The sequence below is a fragment of the Cadophora gregata genome, assembly GCF_030347475.1.
Source record: "Cadophora gregata isolate MNR1 chromosome Unknown scaffold_8, whole genome shotgun sequence".
Lineage (NCBI taxonomy): Eukaryota > Fungi > Ascomycota > Leotiomycetes > Helotiales > Ploettnerulaceae > Cadophora > Cadophora gregata.
In genome coordinates this window covers 1,436,245-1,453,114 of record NW_026695931.1, presented here as the reverse complement: position 1 = coordinate 1,453,114, position 16,870 = coordinate 1,436,245, and the positions used below count along the sequence as shown (strand labels likewise).

Sequence of the window (16,870 nt, the reverse complement as noted above, 5' to 3'; positions counted from 1 at the left end):
CCAAGGAGACCATCGTTGCATCCTTCCGCATAAATATCACTAGGTGACTAAATCTTCATGACGCTGTCTAACAACTTATAATTTATTCTCGACTGTCTTTCAAGGCTAGAAATTTTTGGTTTAAACCTGTATGATTGGATTCTCATATAGAGGTGGTCAAAGCAGTTTGGATAGGTTGCCGATTAGAGAAGTCAACCGCCTGAAAGCCCGTCTACAAATTGACATCTTCTTCGGTAACATCCACATTTTTCGGAAAACTTCCAGCAGAGATCAGATGTGAGATCTGAGAGCTTGCTACCCCTAGTCTTTTTATTTCTGCAAGCAAATTCAACAAGCACAGGACAAGATATCACTCACAGATTTGGACGCTGACGATGCTCAGCATGAGCGTTGAGTCTTGTCGTGGAGCGCTTAAGATCTATCGTGAGCTAATTTTCCATCCGTGCCGTATCTTTGTCAACTCTGTGGATATCATTTATCTCAAGAGCGGCTCGTTGCGCAACACGAACAGATTTTGGAGAGAATACAGACCAGTTTCTCTACCACACGAGACTGACGGAGTCCGTGACGCCACTGAAGGCTCCTCTCTTCGAATTGAACAACACAGGCTCCGTCGAGCGTACTTTCTCACTTGGGCGTGAAAGTGCATCTAGGACCGGCTATTGAACTTAATCTCTGAGACTTGATTCATGTCAGTCAGTAAGAAGGACGAGTGCTAAGAAAATGCAAGAGACTTTTGTTGCAGATGGATTACTCTTGGCTCTCTCCTCCTCATAGCTACCTGTCAAATTACCGAGTTCCAAGTTGGTAATAGGTCGGTAACTAGAGCTTCCTTACATAGGGATGGGACAAAATTGGGGCTGCGCATTTCTGAATCATCAACGATGCCCAGAAACTAGGGACTCTTGTCAAATCACATTTATCTTTTCTTGTCATCTTGATCTTGGTGATACCAACAACCTGATCACTCGGACGATTACCATCGTTCCTGTGGACCAATTTGAAGAGAATCAAGCTTCTGCACGCAGCTTCAAAGAGATTCTCACCGATCGTGCCTCAATGGTCCGGCTGATGAGGCGTAAGAAGAATTGCTCTGTTGACAGGAAAGGGGGTTCGTGATGCACAAACACGCTCCATCTCGAATCTCGAACATGTTCAATTGCGCACTCGCATGGTTGTCGAATAATAATACGTCGTGTACAAACAGGAAGTATCTGTCCAAACGGTATCTGAGTCTACGAGTTCATGTCATCAATCTCGACTCGTAGAGTTAAAAAGTTGTCGTGGCAATCTTTTGTGTCTCTGGTGTTCTCAATGACTGCTTGGAAGCCACAGTGGGTCACGTTGAATCGAAGAACCAATTTTTAAGAGGTGTTGCCCGTCTCCTTTTATGACAAGCCCGAGACCAAGGTACTAGGACTCCAATAACAATCAAATCGTGCTGAGATGAGTACAGGGCTTCAACGTGCCCTCAGCTCAGACGCTTCAGAATCCCCAAGAAGTTAGGAATAGTGGTAGCTTATGGGGAAAGGTTTCGGCTGGTAGAATGCTATGAAATTGTTCACGACCAGAAATATATAAGCCGAAATAGGAACAGTAGGGATGGAAAGGGTAGACCCATCACTCGAAGATTGGAAAGAGTGACGACAAGTATCTCCTCGAGGAACATTAATCTTCCCCCTCCATAGCTCGTTTCATCGCATCCAGCAGCAATCCATCCCTAAGATCTTCCCCTATCCACAAACAAGTTGGTATTGTGTTATTGAAAGTACCGATAACGGGTGGAAGACCCAACACCTGTACCGGTTCGTATAGTGGCTCCGTGATCAAGAATGAGTACTGAGAGAATGCTATCTTGAGGAAGCTGGATTGCGAGATGAAGCGGGGTAGACGCTTGAAAGTGATAGATGTGACTTCTTAGGTGCAGAGATTGATACAATTGAGAAGAGGCTGTTGTATTAGCCACAAACGCATGCTCGACTGATGTTTGCCACTTGGCAAAGATTTCCATAGTTAAGGCTTGCAGTCGGATAATGCTTAAAGGCAATGTAATCCGCTTCGTTCACTAGCTTGCTTTTATTGTACATCTGGCCGTCAAAGCGCAATAATCACGTCGAGGTCGTTCAACCCAGAACCTTCTCAGCAGCAGAAACTAAAAGGGGTTAGCATGAGTCCAAGGAGGGAGGCGATAGTGTGCACCGTTCAGTCCGGTGTTATCTGGCTCGATGTGCAATGCCTTGACCTTTCCGTCCTCAACCTCGAGAGCATAACGCTTGCTTCGGGGACCGCCGAAGATGGCAGCACCATCGAAGGCCAAGTCCAATGCCTGGGTGAACTTGGCAGTTGGGTCGCCTAGGAAACGAATCTACAATTTGGATGAGCCTACTATCCTGGAATATTCGATCCCTGGTGTTGCCACGAGTCATGTGAGATGGCGCTAAACTTACACCTGAGCTACCAGTAGGATCAAGAGAGTCGGCCCAAGCCTTCGTGCTGTGGGAGTCAGAAGATATTGAGTATGAGTGAAGTGTAGATTTACACAAATGGATCATTGACAGCAACTACGAACACGTCACCAGCGCTCTTCAGGTTCTTGTGATTGATGTAGCCTGGAACATGGGAGTTTGAGCATGCGGGACCTGGGAGTCGGTCCATGTCAGCATTTACAGACTCGGGGAGCATGGATAAATTCGATGCCCAAGTAGAGCACATGAGTATATCGTACTTACTGAATGCAGCTGGAACGCCAATGATCAAAGCCTTGCCCTTGATTGCCTCACTCAAGTTGACTTTGTTTCCTGGGGAGTTCTCAACCAAAACATCGAGATTGGGAAGCTTGTCGCCAACTTGGATGAAGGAGCGAGCCGAAGCGTGGAAGCTTCTTGATGAGCGCGACACATTGAGAGCCACGCGGCGGAGAGCTTTTGTTGATGCCATGGTGAAATGATTCAATTGCTGTTGGTAGCTTGACGGAGGAGGTTGGCGAAGTACTCGAAGGTTAAGCTTCTTGAAGTTCCGCAGAAGCCTAAACAGGTCTAGCGCACTCGCCTGCCATTGACGTCCAGATTTTTTGCAATAGGTCACGATCTCGTCCATCTATTACTACCATCCTTCAAGAGGTAATCGACATGCGATGATATTTTGAACATGCATCAGCATGCTCACATACTGTCACAATTTGCCGTCGTCCTAGAGAACCGGACCTACCCCAGGTACTGCGCAGGGATGTCTGCATCAATGCCGGCTGGCCTCATGAAAGGCAGGCGATATCATTGGCGCGCATCTGACAGATATTTCATCTACCGGGGGCCGGGGAGAAAGTGGAGGTGAACTGTATTTCTTCCACTTCTGACAGCATCTTGCGGGGGAAATGATGCCTTCCCATGGTCGTCTCCGTGACAGCTTCTTGCGGGGTAGAGATAAATTTTTCCGTTGCCAAGTTGTTAACGGAGTCAGTGACAAACCTCGGTCTTTTGCTGTGCGCAATAGACAAGTATAAATGTAGGAAATTTCCCTCGGGGTTTTGTCGTTGTCTTCTCAAGGATTTCCTGTCTCTACGCAGCCATGCTTCTTTCCTCTCTGCCCGTGGTTTCCCTCCTTTTGGGTGCTGTTTGGGCAGCTCCCAAGCCAGCTCCCTTCTCGACTTTCTCAGGTGTGACCATCTTTACACCTCCATCGAACTATACCGATCCGCGGGTATTGGTCAGTATTTCTGCAGTCATCTCTAGACTCTAGACTGACTTGAGTTTAGTATGCTCGCACAGTCGAGCTTGAGAAGGGAGTGCTTCTTGCCACTTGGGAGAACTACAGTCCTGAGCCACCGCTAGTGTACTTTCCAATCTACAAGAGTGTAGATGGAGGAGAGTCGTGGAAGGAAATATCCAAGGTTACGGATCAAGTGAATGGATGGGGCCTTCGGTACCAGCCTGACTTGTATGTCCTGCCAAAGAGAGTTGGCAAATTTCCTGCAGGCACGATCATATGCTCCGGAAATTCCATTCCAACAGACTTGAGTCTCACCAAGATCGATGTGTATGCAAGTCGGGACAAGGGCTACACCTGGGAGTTTGTCTCTAGCGTTGCAAGAGGAGGAGCCGCATTTCCGAACAATGGGATCCCTGCAATTTGGGAGCCCTTTGTAATGTATTACAAAGGTCAAGTCGTGTTGTACTACTCGGACCAAAGGGATCCTTCATATGGCCAAAAGCTCATCCACTCCACGTCCAAGGACCTTCTCACCTGGAGTGCCGATGTCGAAGATGTTGTGTCGGCAAGATACACAGACCGACCAGGAATGACAACAGTAGTCCAGCTTCCAAATGGCAAATATATGATGACCTATGAATTTGGAGGGGGCCCGACTGTAGTTGGGACTGCATATAAGTTCCCAGTGTACTATCGAATCAACGACAGCCCTCTCGAGTTCAACAAATCTGTCGGGATACCGATCTACACAAACGACAAAATCCAGCCCGAGGGATCACCAAAGGTTGTCTGGTCTCCAGTTGGAGGAGTCAACGGCACTATCATTGTCAGCTGCGGAACCGCAAGTCAGGTCTTCGTCAACCAGGCTTTAGGCGATGCAAATGCATGGAGAACAGTCCCGACTCCAGAGGGAGTGTCGTATACGAGGCACCTCAGAGTACTCAGTAACTCAAACCATTTACTCATCATGGGTGGTGGAGTTCTTCCCCCAAGTACAACGAACAAGGTGACCGTCAGTGTTATTGACATCAAGAAGAGTTTGAAAGAAGCAAGTTGAGGGAGGACGTTAAACTTGGACGAGCTTTGAATATCACATAGAATGGAAGTAGAATAATGTATCTTGGTTCCATAATGGACGAGCCACAGAAGTTTATAACCTCGAGATATTGGGTACCCCAGAAAGAATCCCACATTCCAGTGCTGCCAATACTTGTAAGCCTCTATCCAGGCATCCAAATGAATAGGATTAGGTTTCATGATCAGGACCCATTATCATCGCCCCGTCTTGACAGTGGTTTTCCAGCTGCTTCTGTTGCACTTGAATCAATGTGTGTCTGATAGTTGGAGATTCACTCATAACCTTGCTAGACATTCCAGGCGGTTGACTAATCTGGATTCACACACAGCCTGACTGGTAGAAGATGTGCCTAATTTACAGTCACGTGAACGTACATTGTAGGCTGCATGATTTTGGAACAGTATTCTGCATAAACATGTTGGAATTTGTAGACCTGTGTGTCATATATGAGCTGATATCGGGCTAGGCACCCATCAAGTACTTGCCATCCAGAGGAAGTCGCGTAATCACGTGTACTCCATCTGCAGGGCAGTGATACCTTACCTGGGAGGCTTCGTCCGTCAGCCGGCACCATCACCAACCCAAAGCTCATTTTTGAGAGAGGCAACCCTCTCTTCTTCCGCCAGTTTCCACGACCACAATTCTCTGCAACTCATCTCGAGTTCCACGACATATTTAGAGGCATCGCCTATCAATGCCAGTTCTTGTCTCCGAGTATCGAAACACCTGAGTCGCTCACTGTCTCAAGAATCCCGCAGCCTTGCACGCCTCCCTACTGAGTACCGTCTGGTGCCGTCTTCTCTGAACGTCAACCTCGACGAATCTCCTCCAAACGACACCATTTCTTCTCAAATCAGAAAGAGAAAGGCGGCTGAGGCGGTAGCATCTTCTCAACCAGCCAAAAGGGCCACCAAAAAGACCGCCTCAGCAGCCACAATATCCCCACCCACGCCACTTACGATGGATTCTGACGACGATTTCATGTCTGGCTTGTCCAGCGATGAAGATGCTCTGCAAGACGAGAGTGACGATGAGAATGGATCCGCAGATGGTACGTTCCTCTTTGTTCCTTGTTCTTCACCTATCAGATGCTCCTGACCAACTCGCCTCATCAACCCCCCTCATATCCCCTCATTTACTAATTTGAATCTGCCAATAGACTTTGGCTTTGACGAACCCGAACCAGACCTAGGTTATACACAAAAGGATGAAGTCAAGAAGGAGAAGAAGTCATTCGATACCACATTTAAAGTCTACGAACCAAAAGCCATACAGGCACAGCAAGATGACCTCATCGATGAAGTCAACATGATCCTAGACATCCGAAAGGAAGATGCAGCAATTCTGCTACGACACTTCAGATGGAATAAGGAGCGGCTGATTGAGGATTATATGGACAGACCAAAGAAAGTGCTTGAGATTGCTGGCTTGGGTCCTAGTTCGACTGGCCCCCCTCGCCTGGAGAAAATCCCTGGTTTCATGTGCGACATCTGCTGCGAGGATGAGGCTGAACTCTTGTCTTTTGCTATGAAATGTGGCCACAGATACTGCGCGAACTGTTACAAGCAATATCTGACTCAAAAGATCAAAGAGGAAGGCGAGGCAGCTCGAATTCAATGCCCACAGGATGGATGCAAACGAATCATGGACGCCAAGTCTCTTGATCTCCTTGTATCCGTTGACCTCAAGGATCGATACCACGAACTGCTCACCAGAACCTATGTGGAGGACAAAGACCAACTGAAGTGGTGCCCAGCCCCAGACTGCGTCAATGCTATCGAATGCGGTATCAAGAAGAAGGACCTGGATAAGGTTGTGCCCACAGTTGCTTGTGATTGCAAGCACCGATTCTGCTTCGGCTGCGGTCAAGCAGATCATCAACCAGCTCCGTGTGAACTTGTCAAGAAGTGGCTCAAGAAGTGTGCAGATGATTCCGAAACGGCGAACTGGATTTCCGCCAACACGAAGGAATGCCCCAAGTGTGTCTCTACCATCGAGAAGAACGGAGGATGCAACCATATGACTTGTAGGAAGTGCAAACATGAGTTCTGCTGGATGTGTATGGGCTTATGGTCAGAGCATGGTACAAGCTGGTACAACTGTAACCGATTCGAGGAGAAGAGTGGCTCGGAAGCTCGCGACGCCCAGACAAAGTCTCGCGTTTCTCTGGAAAGATATCTCCATTACTACAATCGATATGCCAACCACGAGCAATCAGCGAAACTCGACAAAGACATCTACCAAAAGACAGAGTCCAAGATGATCAAGCTCCAAACCGCATCTGGCATGTCTTGGATCGAAGTACAATACTTAAATGCTGCGTCGCAGGCCCTTCAGACCTGTCGTCAAACACTGAAGTGGACATATGCATTCGCCTTCTACCTAGCTCGCAATAACCTGACCGAAATGTTCGAAGACAACCAAAAGGATCTTGAGATGGCTGTCGAAGCACTTTCCGAAATGTTCGAGAAGCCCGTCGAGGATCTTGCGGACTCAAAGTTGAAGGTTGAAATTATGGACAAGACATCCTACTGCAACAAGCGTCGTGTCATTTTGCTAGAGGATACGGCAGATAACTTGGCAAACGGTGTATGGACTTGGTCTAATGGCTTCTGATCTATCTCGATCTATTCCTGATCTAGTCCCTGTTACTCACACCTTCGCCTTGACACTCTCTACATGACATCACATGTAGGGAACTCCACCTGATATCAGAAACTATGTCGCGGGCACATGGCATTTATTGTATGATTCCGACGGATGGGAGAAGGGCGACGACGATGGGGACTCCGACGATTTTGAGAACTCGAACGACGACGAGGAACCTAGCTAATCGACAATTTCCACGCCTCCGCGCAGGAGAACGAGTCTTGGCAGAGAGTGTGGCGAGCGCTGTCTTTCCCAGCTCATCCCTAGACTATTTCTTTCCAGTCGTTTATTGCATTCACCCGGCGTCAAAATGCCGGCTTTCAACCGCGCATCGGGAATTTCTCTTCTTTCCTTCGTCTCCTACAGCGATTCTGGTCTCGACGGAGAGAAGAACATCTCAATGGAGCGTCAGGCCAGGGGCAGGCGCAACGGCGCAGCATGCATTGTCTTTCTTCATCACATACGGCGTATACTTACTTAAAATGCTTCCTGGGGTTAATCGGAGAATTGAGTTGGACTTGGTTTTGACGAGTAAACATAGGTTTTCACTGATTAATTTTGCTTTTGGAGCATCTGGGAGGATGGCATGGAATGGGTGTCTCTTGCTTGTGAGAGCGTAGACGAACAACAGCGCAACTCAGCTCGTACATAGAGATATGAAAGGGAACTGAGAAGAATAAATGCATTTTGAAAGAATGAATTGTGCATATCAACGTGTTAGAGCTCGTGCTTAATAAATAGAAGGGGTCATCATATGAATAGCGTCCGTCTCTACAGACGTGCAACTTTCTCCCGCGTTTCTACCTCTAATCAAGATCTCAAGTGGGATCTAAATACTAATCATACCCTGGGCAAGGAAGTGACCTAGATTTGCTACCCGCGCTTATTGTTGAGATCCGAGATGAATCTAATGATTTCCAAACTTCTAATCTCACAGCCACAACATCACACAATTGCAGTCACAAGACAGGGACAGCAGAGGTTTTATTTATTTTGGCCTTCATTTGTATTTACTCATTAGCCATCCTGCCAATTCTCTTTACTCTGAAAAATCCAGTCTGTTCTGGAGTCGTCAAGGGAATACCGCACATGCTTCAGCCTTCTAGCATAATGAAACTAGCTTTGCTCATTGTGCAGGTGGGTGGTACTCCAGAAACCACAATAGGAACTGGAGACCCCTCACATTCGTATTGTCATGGTAACCCAAAGAGATCACCAGAGACAATAGGAAGGCAGATGGACGGGAAAGAAAAGTTCACCACAATAGGAAGAGCTATGGCTTTCGAGCACAATAGCAGCATCGTAGCTCTGCAGCAGGGGAGTTCACGAGTATATCTTCTTCGTAGACCTCCTTGTACAACAATCTCAATTCCCAAGTTTTCCATCTTGCGGACTTTCCATCCTCGAAGTCCAATCAACGCCAATACACCAATTTCTGTATGCTCCCTCCCTTACTCTCGCTCGAACTCCTTTTTGCGCCATGCTCAATGTAACAATACGAACGGGAATATTATAATCAGAACACTCTCTCTTCACACCGGGTATCGTTGACAAACAAACAAACTCATCATGCCTTTGCGTACACGAAACGACCGAAGTCGAATCGAGATTTGGTTCCTTCCTCTCCTCCGCATGGGCTCAGCTCCTCATCATCCTCACTGTCGTGAATGATCAAATCTTCACTGCCGGTGCCCTTGCTCAATGATTTGATCTCGTTCTTGTCGACTTCTGGAAGGGGGACTGAGGTTGGATCGATCACTTGTTTCTTGATACCATCCCCCACAAGCACTTCTGGGAAGGGTGCATTGACTCTTAGCAACGAACTTCTGGGCGATCGGGCCTTCACTGGGAGGGTGGGTGTCATCGGTGGTGTCATCGGGAGCTTCAAGCGGTTTGCTGCAGTTGCACCAAGACGTTGGAGAGGTGTCAGGGGCTTGCGTGTTGCGGCAGCTGAGACGGAGGATAGACTCGAAGTGGTGGCCTTCACAGCAATGGGGATTCTGGACTGACGAGGGAACGAGGACGGAGTCGGGAGAGCAGCAGGAATCCCATTTCCCGACTTCGGTGTGCCGACCAGTCCACTGAATGCGAACTTTTCCTTCACCTTCTCCATCGAAGTGGGCAAGTTGTTACACGAAGACGGTGTGGGTGGTTGAGTTGAGCTACAGCTTGACAAGGAAGATGCCAAACCAGGAACAATACCCTGACATTCGTGGACTTCCATTCCAGTGCCCTGGCTTTTAGAGCCCACGGCTGAAATGGCCTCAGCATTGGCCTGACTCCGAGCAGTGACCATCTCCTCGAACACAGCAAACTTCTTACCAGCCTTACGGCCGATGGGTGCTCCATCATCGACATTAGCCAGACTCAACATCGCCTCTTCAATTCCATCATCGGAAAAGATGTTGAAGTCTTGCTTCTTCGACTTCTTGCTTCTAGCATTTCTACACACACTTGGGCTAGGTTCAGCGGCGTTGTTGAAGAATCGACTGGGACCAAGCTCCACCTTCTTGCTCGGTGAAGTGATGGTTTCGATGTCGGCACACAGTCGAGCCCGCTTTTGTGGACGAGGTTCAGAGATGGTGGGGGATCGATTGGTACGCCCAGTTGGGACTCGAGTGGCTGGTGGCGCTGATTGAGGAAGCTGTGGTGTAGAAACGGAGCGGTTGACAGAGGCTGGAGGAGCAGGCCGAGCAATCCATGGACCAGAGTTGCGGCGGAGGATATCCTGCTGTTCCGGAGACCCAGTGAACAGGTTGATGTCGAGTTCAGCAAGAGGAGTGCGTCTCTGGAAGAATGTGTTAATTGATACACCCTTCTTTAGATCGATTGAGGAGGCAGAGCTTTGGTAGACTCGTGGACGAGGAGTGGCCCAGGGGTCCATTGTGGTGACCATACTGTCTTGCATTGAAGGAATGATTGGCTGCTTGGTCATTGGGTTGAGGTCTCCCCTGGCTACGCCTTGGGCGATCTCAGGCTCAACATCTGCTCCAAGGAAAGGCATTGTGTCGAGGTCGAGGGGTTGCTCTGGTGTTGTGTGAAGAACGAGACGTCGAGCTCGAGGACAGAAAACTCTTTGATGTAAGAAGGTGAGTTCAGCCTGGCGAAATTGATCTAGATAGGTCTTTGGCACGTGGAATTTTCCGTCGAACTGCAACATGCGGAGAACCTTCTCGATATTTTTGTGCTTGCGGACCATACGATAAGCGGTTTTCAAGCCCATGTTGCTTATACTTGAAAGGTAATCACACCCACTCAGAATCGCCATCGTTCTGAATTCACGGTCCGACCAGCCGGTGAGAGTGATCTCTTTGCAGGCAGAAAAGTCTGCTTTGTTGACTTCGATGCAGTTTCCATACTGGTCCAGTTTCGTCAAAAGACACTTCGCTCCGAAAACCAGAAGATCAGAGTCTTCCGAGAGGATCCCATCGATGATTCCCTTTCTTTCCAGATATACCATCTGGGCGTCTGCTTCGTATGGCGCAACAATGTACTGCACTCCAGTCTTTTTCAACTCGTCGATCAATTGTCGCGCCATCTCTGGTGTAACATCCACAGCTTTCTGGAACTCAAGATATGCTTGAGAAGGCTTTCCAGCATTCAGTAGTTCCATTCCTGCTTTCCTGCTCTGCTCTCGTCGTTTTTCTCTATCTGCTTCAGTGGCGGCTTTGCTGGGAAGATAATCCCCATCGAATATTATAAAAGGAATAACGCCAAAGTGTTGCAGCATTCGTACCCGATGCATCGCAAATTCGACGAACCTGCTAATTGTCAGTGTCGACCAAACGTAGGGAAATTGAACCACATACTTTCTCGTTGGCTTCCCCATAGCCAGTTCCATGGCACAAGAGACGGTTCCACGGTGGAGCCAGCCATATGCATCTACTCCGAGAGTCTTGCCCTCAAACTTCCTGAGGTTACATTGTTTATGAATAGATTTGAGCAAAGGAAGCAAGCCTACAGGATGTTCGTTAGTGAAATATACAGGAGATATGTCCGAAAATAGGGGGGTTAACCATTAATTCCCATTATGAAAAGTCAAAGAGCAGATCAGAGCACAAGAAAACACCCAGCAAGCGGCAAACTTTCACCAGCCAAATAAAATGTACACTGCCCTTCCTGCGCTCAACACATTTGTTACTTCGGACGTCTGAGCATACGGGTATTCGGTAGGTGATAGGATTGAAATCCGGAGGGCCGGTCGGTATTGGTGTATAGTCGTCGAGGGATTCGTTGTTGAAGTCGTCGGATGTCGTTGTTGCGAGGGGATCCAGGTATCCAGCTTTACGAGTACCTACCTAGCTTTGGCACATATCCAGGTCGCGACTGCGCTGTGCTCTGGACGCGTCGCTCGGTCTCACCTGGCAACCGGCGCAAGTGTGTGCTCATTGGCCCACCGAGCCCACCATAAATTGGTATGGTAGTCTCAGTGCAGCGGGGTGCGATAATGTAATGGCAGCGATAACGACGGCAGATCAGATACGAACAAAAAAGTTTAAACATACCTACCAACTTGAGGCTTGCATCACCACGACCTCAAACTGCTCACAGCAAATCACAACAGCCACAATGCCGAAAAGTCTAGAAAAGACTCGCAAGAAGATCGCCAAGAAGAAGGGAAACATCACAGCTCTGCATGAGAACTCGCGAGATTCTCAGAGGTTGCGCCGGGCTTTGATGAGGGATGATAAATTGATCAAGGTTGCATCGGCAAGGAGGAAGAACGACAAGCCTTTAGGTATGGCCGAGTTTTCAGAAATTGGTCGCATATACTGATACATCACAGTCCAGCGGGCAGCATACTTCCAAGAGGCAATCCGAGCGAATGATGGAAAGCCACTAGATCTCGAGAGCGTTCAAGGTCTCATCAAATCGTACTCCCTCCCATCTACCAACGAGAATTTCGAGACACATCCTAATGATCGCATAGTTTTGTGCACCAGCACGACGAAGAATTCAATGAGCTGAAGAAGGATCGCAGACCAGGAAGACCTGCGAGCACTAGAGAGGACTTGTTGAGGATCAAGATTGCTGCAGATGAGAAGGAATACGAGAATGGATTCTGTAAGTCAATGACTTATACCTCTCGATTGGGCTGTGCAACGAGCTCATTGTCTCCAGACTTACCAGATCTTACGGACGAGAACAACGTCATATTCTTGGACAGATGGGAGGGTTCTTGGTCATATCTCTCCACACTGAAATGGGTTCGGATATCGAGCGGGGGTCAAATTCAAGAGTCGAAATTCCCACCGAAAGGAGAGTCATGATTGAAAGGGTCGCATATCGAATGGCGTCTATGGCATATTTTGGAGTTTGGGCGTATCAAAATCTACATGGCGCTGAGAGAATGGGTGGCCAGGTTTGACGCACAGAAAGATGTCTTGCGAAAATGAGATACTTTCGTTACCATCGTTACAACGCAAGAACCCAACTCTTTCATCAGCTCTGCTCTCCACCTCTTGTCAAAATCACACACCTAACCCTCACATCACCCAATCCTCCAGACCCAGCCCCGATCCCATCTCTCCTCGTCCGCACCACCCTCCTCCTCTCCTCCTGAACCCCTCTCTCTGCCCCCTCGGCAACCCACTTCAGATCCCTCCTCCAAGCCGGACACTCCAGGAACCCAACTTCGCCATCAAACGCTCTCCCAAATTCCACCACGAGATCCACCTCTCTCAACGCCTTCATCCTACTCACGATACCCAAGAAACCGTTCTCGCATAGCTCGGCCCAGACACGAAAGTCTATGGCGAGGTGTTGGATCAGATGCCGTGAGGGTGAAGTGGAGAAGTGGTAGAGGATACTGTGGAGGTGCGTGGAGAGGAGGGGTGAGAGTGATGAGAGGTAGAGAATGTCTGTTGTGTAGGCGATGGGGATGGGTAGGCCGTAGAGATCCTTGGGATATGGTGAAATTGACGAAGATGAAGAGACAGTTGGCAGAAGTGGTTTCAAGAATTTCGGTAAAGGTCCCAACGAGAGGTATGAATGAGTTGATAACGTGAAGAGTCTCGATTCGGGACTTATGGCAAGAGTGATTGGAGGTGGCGTGTTTGAAACGTAGCAGCCGAGTGACGGCGAGAAGGAGATCTTCAAGATCCGGGTCGAACTGTGACTAGCGTGGGAGAGGGAAAGTATGTGTTCGTAAATTTTAAGACGTAGTTCCGTAGGAAGATGGGGAAAGAAGTGGAAGGCTGCCAGAGGTGGCTTTGAATAAGCATTCATTGTTGTGCTGTATATCTTGTTTTGGACTTGAGCCGCTTTGGAGAGGAAAGTCGGAATGTCTAGAGGGGATAGCTGGTGAGATGCGATAGGTTTTTATGACCTCTTCAGATATCCCAAAAGGTTTGACTCGAATCGTTGTTGTAGTGGACTATGGAGGGGTATTCAGCCGATTCAGGTGGAGGGGTTGTCGTTATCGGCACGTGCTCGCTTTTGGCCAGCCTTGAAGGGGGCGAAATTGGGGCTCGGTAAGGTCACAAAGTGGAAGTCAACAAACGGCGGATTATTTTTCTCAATTGCAATGAATACATTTTCCCATCCATATCCAACCATGCTATGTAACTCCATCATGCGTTAAAAAGAACTCCGACTAAGCAATATACAATCACAACATTGGCTTCAAATCATCCGCAACTTTAAATGGAGCTTCGGTCTTGCTCTTGATTTCATCAACAGTCACACCATCAGCAATCTCGATCAATGTCAATCCGGTTGCGAAGTCCACATTAAATACTCCCTACATTATGTTAGCTCAACCCACCAGAAGTAGAGATAGTACATACCAATTCCGTAATAATCATGGAAACACATGCCTTGCCCGTCAACGGGAAAGCGCATTGCTTGACAATCTTCGCATTGCCCTTCTTATCTGTGTGCTCCATCGTGACAACAACCTTGGTCTTCTCTGGGTTACTGACCAAATCCATAGCACCACCAAAGCCCTTTATCTTTCCTGGCAACATCCAGTTTGCCAGATCTCCATTGCCGCTGACTTGCATAGCTCCAAGGATTGTGAGGTTGACCCGACCACTTCTGATCATACCGAAAGACTCTTCGCTACCAAATACCGCGGCGCCAGGCTTCAGTGTGACAGTCTCCTTACCGGCATTGATGAGATCGGCGTCCTCCTTGCCCTTGACTGGATATGGTCCAAGCCCAAGAATACCATTCTCAGATTGCAGCTGGACCTCGACCTCAGGGCCGACAAATCCAGGCGCTAGCATGGGCATGCCAATTCCCAAGTTGGCATACATTCCGTTCTTGAACTCTTTAGCCGCCCTCTTAACAATGCGCTCTCTCTTAGCAGCCGTCTCGCCGCTTCCAAGTGCAGACTTGGCCTCGGGGTCATTGGGGTCTTTGGCGAATGTGTACTTCTCAATGCCCTTCTCTGTCGTCGATTGAATAACACGCTTGACATAGATACCTGGGAGATGAACAGCCTCAGGAGGAATATCTCCGGGCTCGACGATGTGCTCAGCCTCTACAATGGTAATCTTGGCATTTCTGCCCATAGCTCCATTGAAGTTGTTGGCAGTGAGTCGGAACTGGCAGTTACCTAGTTTATCTGCTTTCCATGCTTTCACAAAGGCATAGTCGCCCTTGATACTCTCTTCCAGTAGATACTGCTTTCCATCAAAGACCTTGACGTCTTTGGGGTATGAGTATACTTTTGGTGTTCCGTCGGGATTGTTCTGTAGGGGCAGCTCTCCAGTCTGGACGACTGTTCCGAAAGCCGCAGGTGTGTAGAAAGCAGGTATTCCCTTGCCCCCAGACGCACAGCGCTCAGCAAGTGTTCCTTGTGGTGTGAGCTCCAGCTCCACTTCTCCGGTTAAGTACATCTTCTCAAAAGTCTTGTTCTCGCCGATATAGCTCGCAATCATTTTCTTGATCTGCTTTGTCTTTAACAGTTTGCCCAGCCCAGAGGTATCCGTTCCAGCGTTGTTTGACACGGCAGTGATCCCTGTAATTTCTGGCTTGTTGATAACTTCGTCGATAAGGGTATCGGGAACACCGCAGAGACCGAAGCCGCCACAGAGGACGGTGGAATTGGGTTTCATATCTTTAAGGGCTTCGGCCGCAGACGGGAGCACTTTGTTGATCTCATTGCGTCGAAATGTGGAGGAGAATGTGCGGGCAAAAAGGAGCGATTGCTAGAGATTCAATTGTCAGTTCGTCTCAATTGAGGCGTGGGGAGTTTCTCCGCACTTTGGTGTTATTTCTGGTGTAAGCTCTCGCTGTCCGGAGAAGAGCTGTGGAAGACATTTTGCGTGTATGAGCAGAGAGTTTCTGGCGAAGTCCAACACTCGGGGAAGGAAGGCGAAGACAAATTTACATGGGAAGGAGAAGAAATACAGTTCGGTCTGGGGAAGTAAGCTCCATTTCAAGTCAACATGGGCGCGGATGAGTTCTTTTCCCCACGGCTATCGTAGGCCGTTCGCGGAAAGTGGCCCGGCAATGTGGACAAGGCTCGGAACAGGAGTCTTACTTATCACGAAGCAGTTGATGACTACGGTTCTCTCCTAATTCGGGCAAGATCAGGGCCTCGCACGCTTGTCAATCAGATGAGCACTTATTCCTATTGAAGGAGCATCCATTGTCTCTTCGTATGAGCAAAAGCGTTTCTTTGAAGGTACAGATCTCGTGTATGAGAAGCCGAGGCATTTCTTGGCAGGCGGCATCTCGCGGAGATTTTCCGCGTTGTTAATACAGTAGCTTCAACCTTGCTCATAGCAACTTGTCACTCTTCCCATATTTTTGAGGCTCTTTACCAGCATGAACCTCGGATTTCGAGCAACTCAGCTTTCCTAATTGAAGTAACAGAATCTTTTGGCTGTGACTTTTGCTTCACTTCGTCTAAACAAACTGCAAGCCCTGGATAGTCTCCTGTTTTCTTGATGAAAGCGATCCAACAAGATTTGTAACTTACCATGAAAACTATGTCACACGACGTCCAATTGAATGTAATAAGAGGGAAGTTTGTATGCGTTGTTGTGGAAACTTTTGGAATTCACGATTTGCCCATCTTGCAATTATATGTTTTCGATCAACTTTCATCGTTGCTTCTACAGTCCAGCGTGAGCAAATATAATCAACGGCTCAGATTTGATTCAGAGTAACTTTAGGTCTAATGGGGGTGAGTGTGGTACGTTGGACTGAGAAATAAGTGGACTCAGAGGCTAGTAGGAGTTTGACTGAGATAAGCGGAGAAATGGGGTAAATACAGCGTGGAATGCGTTTCTCGGCGTGTCATCAGCTAGACTATCTTGCTTCAGCTTGTTACTGTACACATATGAAGTGAATCCTTCCAATCGATGGTAGTCTCTTGGACTTTCAGAAGATCATTCTTCGAAGCTCTAGCCGCTGGTTGTTTACTTGCATCCCGTCACAGCTGTGGAGAAAAATTAAGCGAGCGAGTGAGTGCTTCCCAAGTTC

At 48.2% G+C, this 16,870-nt stretch overlaps 7 protein-coding genes across 8 annotated transcripts; 3 read left to right on the top strand and 4 right to left on the bottom strand.

Moving 5' to 3' along the window:
- Positions 1-2,123: 2,123 nt before the first annotated feature.
- Positions 2,124-3,096, bottom strand: ONS95_013992 (uncharacterized protein; the record flags this gene model as incomplete). Its single annotated transcript, XM_058507642.1, has 5 exons — positions 2,124-2,152; positions 2,200-2,365; positions 2,448-2,493; positions 2,540-2,639; positions 2,730-3,096. The coding sequence occupies 5 exons, from the start codon at positions 3,094-3,096 to the stop codon at positions 2,124-2,126; spliced, it is 708 nt and encodes a 235-aa protein (XP_058356812.1).
- Positions 3,097-3,564: 468 nt separating this feature from the next.
- ONS95_013991 (uncharacterized protein) lies at positions 3,565-4,762 on the top strand (the record flags this gene model as incomplete). Its single annotated transcript, XM_058507641.1, has 2 exons — positions 3,565-3,702; positions 3,752-4,762. The coding sequence occupies 2 exons, from the start codon at positions 3,565-3,567 to the stop codon at positions 4,760-4,762; spliced, it is 1,149 nt and encodes a 382-aa protein (XP_058356811.1).
- A 981-nt stretch (positions 4,763-5,743) lies between these two features.
- ONS95_013990 (uncharacterized protein) lies at positions 5,744-7,399 on the top strand (the record flags this gene model as incomplete). Its single annotated transcript, XM_058507640.1, has 2 exons — positions 5,744-5,834; positions 5,943-7,399. The coding sequence occupies 2 exons, from the start codon at positions 5,744-5,746 to the stop codon at positions 7,397-7,399; spliced, it is 1,548 nt and encodes a 515-aa protein (XP_058356810.1).
- Positions 7,400-8,999: 1,600 nt separating this feature from the next.
- On the bottom strand, positions 9,000-11,461 carry EXO1 (Rad2 nuclease; the record flags this gene model as incomplete). The annotated part of the gene is made up of 3 exons (XM_058507639.1): positions 9,000-11,193; positions 11,242-11,389; positions 11,449-11,461. 3 exons carry the CDS (start codon positions 11,459-11,461, stop codon positions 9,000-9,002), a joined length of 2,355 nt encoding a protein of 784 aa, XP_058356809.1.
- A 540-nt stretch (positions 11,462-12,001) lies between these two features.
- On the top strand, positions 12,002-12,702 carry ONS95_013988 (uncharacterized protein; the record flags this gene model as incomplete). Its single annotated transcript, XM_058507638.1, has 4 exons — positions 12,002-12,170; positions 12,219-12,306; positions 12,363-12,496; positions 12,554-12,702. The coding sequence occupies 4 exons, from the start codon at positions 12,002-12,004 to the stop codon at positions 12,700-12,702; spliced, it is 540 nt and encodes a 179-aa protein (XP_058356808.1).
- Positions 12,703-12,874: 172 nt separating this feature from the next.
- Positions 12,875-13,660, bottom strand: ONS95_013987 (uncharacterized protein; the record flags this gene model as incomplete). Its single annotated transcript, XM_058507637.1, has 1 exon — positions 12,875-13,660. The coding sequence occupies one exon, from the start codon at positions 13,658-13,660 to the stop codon at positions 12,875-12,877; it is 786 nt and encodes a 261-aa protein (XP_058356807.1).
- Positions 13,661-13,925: 265 nt separating this feature from the next.
- Positions 13,926-16,868, bottom strand: ONS95_013986 (uncharacterized protein). 2 transcript variants are annotated; one of them, XM_058507635.1, is made up of 3 exons: positions 15,924-16,868; positions 14,221-15,798; positions 13,926-14,174 (listed from the first exon to the last, which is right to left on the bottom strand). In XM_058507635.1, the coding sequence occupies exons 2-3, from the start codon at positions 15,493-15,495 to the stop codon at positions 14,043-14,045; spliced, it is 1,407 nt and encodes a 468-aa protein (XP_058356805.1). In that variant the 5' UTR covers positions 15,496-15,798; positions 15,924-16,868; the 3' UTR covers positions 13,926-14,042. The 2 variants fall into 2 exon arrangements, with proteins under 2 accessions (XP_058356805.1, XP_058356806.1); XM_058507636.1 differs by having other exon boundaries at positions 13,926-15,588; positions 15,644-15,798.
- Positions 16,869-16,870: the final 2 nt, after the last annotated feature.